The sequence below is a fragment of the Malurus melanocephalus genome, unplaced genomic scaffold, assembly GCF_030028575.1.
Source record: "Malurus melanocephalus ecotype Western Australia unplaced genomic scaffold, MMel_1.1 scaffold_2554, whole genome shotgun sequence".
NCBI lineage: Eukaryota > Metazoa > Chordata > Aves > Passeriformes > Maluridae > Malurus > Malurus melanocephalus.
Genome location: NW_026625786.1, coordinates 5,409 through 9,680, shown reverse-complemented (window position 1 = coordinate 9,680; position 4,272 = coordinate 5,409). Strand labels below are relative to the sequence as shown.

At 54.2% G+C, this 4,272-nt stretch overlaps 1 protein-coding gene and 1 non-coding gene across 2 annotated transcripts; both read left to right on the top strand.

Moving 5' to 3' along the window:
• The first annotated feature begins 493 nt into the window (after positions 1–493).
• Positions 494–565, top strand: TRNAW-CCA (transfer RNA tryptophan (anticodon CCA)). The gene has a single exon. It is a non-coding gene; the product is annotated as a tRNA-Trp (tRNA).
• Positions 566–3,382: 2,817 nt separating this feature from the next.
• LOC130587844 (kelch domain-containing protein 8A-like) lies at positions 3,383–4,045 on the top strand (the record flags this gene model as incomplete). The annotated part of the gene is made up of 1 exon (XM_057388809.1): positions 3,383–4,045. A coding segment is annotated over exon 1 (415 nt), but the record flags the coding sequence as incomplete, so codon positions are not given.
• Between the last annotated feature and the right edge of the window lie 227 nt (positions 4,046–4,272).

Here is a 4,272-nt window from a genome sequence, read left to right as displayed (position 1 = left end):
TTTTATTGGTAGAAACACATGAATAAAAGCAGAAAAATGAGATTATAACTCCTCCCACCCCATTCTCGGCTGAGAACGGCCCCAACTCATCCGCGCGGCCCCTTTAAATCCTCCGGGTGGCACAGACCACTGCGAGGCAAAGAGAGGGGGGATTCCTCCTGCCCGCCGCTGGAACGCGCAGCTGGCGGGGCCGCGCCACCCCTCCGCTGGCGGTGGTACCGCCCACACGTGCTGTGWGGAGGGGGCGTGGCCAGCGCGGGKGGMGGGGGCGTGGCCAGCSCKSMKGGCGGSCCKCRTKSSSTSMKRGCGRMSCTSMTGSKSCGGGGCGATCCCGGTGAACTCGGAAATTCCCGGTGAACCCGGAGCTTTCCCGGTGAACCCGGAGCTTTCCCGGTGCGCGGAGAATCCCGGTACGCGGAGGATCCACGGGCGGGGTTTCGGCGCGGGGGCGGCGCGCAGGCTCTTGCAGGAAGGGCGGAGGTGGCGCTGCCGGGACCTCGTGGCGCAACGGTAGCGCGTCTGACTCCAGATCAGAAGGCTGCGTGTTCGAATCACGTCGGGGTCASGGCGCCCCTCGGGGCTGCCTTTTTCACGGGGTTTTTCACCTCATTCTTGGGGCGATTTTGGGGTTTTTCGGCGTGGGAACGGCAAATTTAGGGCGAACGGATCTCCCGTGGTTCTGTAACCCCTTCTCGCATCTCATTTTCGCCCCCGTGCCCGTGAACATCACCCCGAAAGAGAGCACGGTTAGGTGGGATTTTGGGAAGAAATCCTTCCCGAGTGGTGAATATTAAATATTAAAAAGTCGTGCTGGGGGTGGATATGGGTTATGAAGGGATCTCCTGGATCTGAGCCCATCCTCCTTCCTCCCCCGTGTTTTGGGGACTGATGAAGAGGGATGTGGGATCACCTGCCAAGGTCTCCTGGGCTGCTCCTGAGGATTCCTTGGGAATTCCATGAGGAAATAGTGAGAAATTCCATGGGAATGTTCGTGGGATCGCCCGCCAGCCTCTCCTGGGCTGCTCCTGAGGATTCCTTGGGAATTCCATAAGGAAATACTGAGAAATTCCATGGGAATATTTGTGGGATCACCTGCCAGCCTCTCCTGGGCTGCTCCTGAGGATTTCTTTGGAATTCCGTAAGGAAATACTGAGGAATTCCAGGGGAATTCTGTCGATGCCTCGATGAGGGGAGCACTGATGGCAGAAGATCTCTGTCTCTATAAAACTTCACTTTTCTGCAGCAATTTCAGTGATTTGGTGCCCTCTGAGGTCCTGTGAGATCCTGTCCCGAGCCATGGAAATAGAAATAAAAAATCTGTGGAAGTCACCAAGTTTATTTGACTTTGTCCTGTCCCAATTTCTTGACTTTCTCGCATGGAATAAAGAAATATTTTTGATATAGGAAGACATTAAAAAGCAGCTCCAAGCCCTGGAGATGGGAATTAAATGAGCTGAGCGAGGCCAAATTTGCTTTTTAAAACTCCCAGGGTGGATTTTGGGAAGGTTTTATCRCCCCTATCCCTGATTGGGGGTRGAAAATGCTGAAATTGGGTGAAATYGGGTMAAATGCACGRCATTTCYTGTGCCGGGAAYRATTCCTTTGGGATGGGGAATTTCCATGGGAATGACCCAATCCTGGTTGGGTTTGGGGTTGGGGTGAGGCTTTTGACGTGGCTTTTCCTGGGTTTGGGATCCCAAATAAACACCAGCAAATCTGCCTTTGGGATCAGGGAGCATCATGGGCTGTCCCTAAATTATCCATATTTGCTTCTTTTAGGGTGCCATCCCTGAAAATATCAATTCTGGCTGGGAGTTGGGTGGGAAGGGAATAAAATTCCGGTTGGGATGAGCAGATAAATGAGTTGGAATAACAGGAATGAAGTCCATGGACTTTGCAGAGGTCTTCGAATATCCCAGAGTAAAAAAAAATAAAAATTTGGAGTTGAAAGGGATTTTTTTACTCTTTTGACTCAAGTAGAACATTCAGTTTTAAATCTGCAAAAGCCTTTTGGGAACTTCCTGGGCACCAGAAGCTGCTCTGCCCCCACCTTTGCTTTGCAGGGGTGGCCTTTGAAGTTCCCTTCAAAAGCTGCAGCCCAACTTCCCTCCCTCATTCCGGGCCTGGAATGAATCCCCGGCTTTGCTGGAGCAATTAACTCATTGTGGGGGGTTCCTGGGGCTGCTCCAAGGGAAAAAATTCCCAAATCCTGAGCGGTTTGGACATGTTTGGAGGAAAACACGGAGCYGACAGCTGTGCTCTGGCCTAATCTGACAGCACAGCAGCTGTCACAACAAAGGCAGAGCTGCTCCAGACACAGCGGCTTTGTGGGGGCAGAGGAAATGATTTAAAGGAAAAGGTTATTTTTATATCTATTTTTATTTTTTATTTCTATTTTATTCTTNTAATTTCTATTTCATAATTTCTATTTCATTTTATCATTTCTATTTTAATTTTTTTTCATTTCTGTTTCCCCTTTTTTTCCCCCCATTCTCTCCTTTCCCCCAGCCCCTTTTTCCCGTTTTCCTGCTGGGATTTCTGTGGGATTTCTGGGATTTCTGTGGGATCGACATCCCATTCTCACCCTCCTCCTCCAGCCTCACACCAAAAACATCCGCGTCTGCTCCAAGCCTCAGGAGAACTGGGACAYCCCGGGATGGGGGAGGATTTTGGGAATTTTGGGAATCTGCCTCCCCCGCATCTCCGATTTTAGGCTCTGAAATCCCGGAGCTGTCAGCCAAGAGCTGAGCTCGGCAGGGACGGTGGTGATGGGGATGAGGGAGCTGAGGAGTGATGGGGACACATCCCCGTTCCCAAAAACAGCCCAGGATGGGGCCGGAGAGCGGGATTTATGGGAAATGAGATTTGGTGGGATCGGGGAAATCCTGAGGGAGCTGGGAAGGGGCTCAGCCTGGAGAAAAGGGGAATCAGGGGGGAATTTCTGGCTCTGACAGGAGGGGGCAGCCGGATGGGATTTGGGATCTGATCCCTGAGTTTAATTGGAGGGGCTGGAGGAGGGAGTGGGGAAGGGTCTGGAGAATTCCTGAGAGAGCTGAGAAAAGGTTTGGAAAATCTTGAATGAGCTGGGGAAGGGTCTGGAGAGTTCCTGAGGGAGCTGGGGACGGGTCTGGAGAATCCTGAGAGAGCTGAGAAAACGTTTGGAAAATTCTGAATGAGCTGGGGAAGGGTCTGGAGCACATGGACGAGGGTTTGGAGAATCCTGAGGGAGCTGGGAAGGGTCTGGAGGATCCTGAGGGAGCTGGGAAGGGTCTGGAGAATCCTGAGGGAGCTGGGAAGGGGCTCAGCCTGGAGCAAAGGGGGATCAGGGGGGACCTTGTGGCTCTGCACAACTCCCTGACAGGAGGGGRCAGCCGGRGGGGATTTGGGATCTGATCCCAGGAACAGGGACAGGAGGAGAGGGAACGGCCTCAGGCTGGGCCAGGGGAGGCTCAGGGTGGACATCAGCGGGAATTTCCTCATGGAAAGGGCTCCCAGGGAAGGGTTGGAGCTGTCCAAGGCCGGCCTGGATGCAACATTGAGCACTCAGGGTGGGGTTGGACACAGCCTGGATAATCCTGCGGTACTTTTCCACCCTCACCAATCCCAAAAATTCAGTTTCCCAGCTCCGCCATGGATCTGCCCAGCACCAAAGACTTCCAGTGGAAATCGCTGGCGCCGCTGCCGAGCCGCAGGGTGTACTCAGCGCTGGTAGAGGCGGCCGGGCAGGTTTTYGCCGTGGGTGGCTGCGATGACAACGGTGTCCCCGTGGATTCATTCGAGGTTTACTCCCCCGAGGCTGACCAGTGGACAGCGCTGCCCCCCATGCCCACAGCCAGGGCTGGYGTGGCCGTGGCGGCGCTGGGCAAGAGGATCATGGTGATCGGCGGTGTTGGAGTCAACCAGCTGCCGCTGAAGGTGGTGGAGATGTACAACGTGGATGAAGGGCGCTGGAGGAAGAGGAGCTCGCTCCGRGAGGCGGCCATGGGCATCTCGGTGACAGCCAAAGGCGAGCGGGGACTGCCAGGGCTGCCTGCGGGGTGGAGGGGTTGGGGGATTTCAGGATTTGAGGGAGGATTTGGTGATTAAAGATGAGCTCAGAGTGGTTTCCCAACGCGCAAAAAATCTCTGGGGGTTGCTTCGTTCATCTCCAAAACCATTTTTGGCGCTTCCAGAGGTTGGGCCTCRTGTGTTTGTCCCCTCCCACCCTCCAGAGATGCCACCCCTGGGTTTGTCACCAACCTTGGAGCCGCGGGGGCTCTGCTGGGTGTTCAG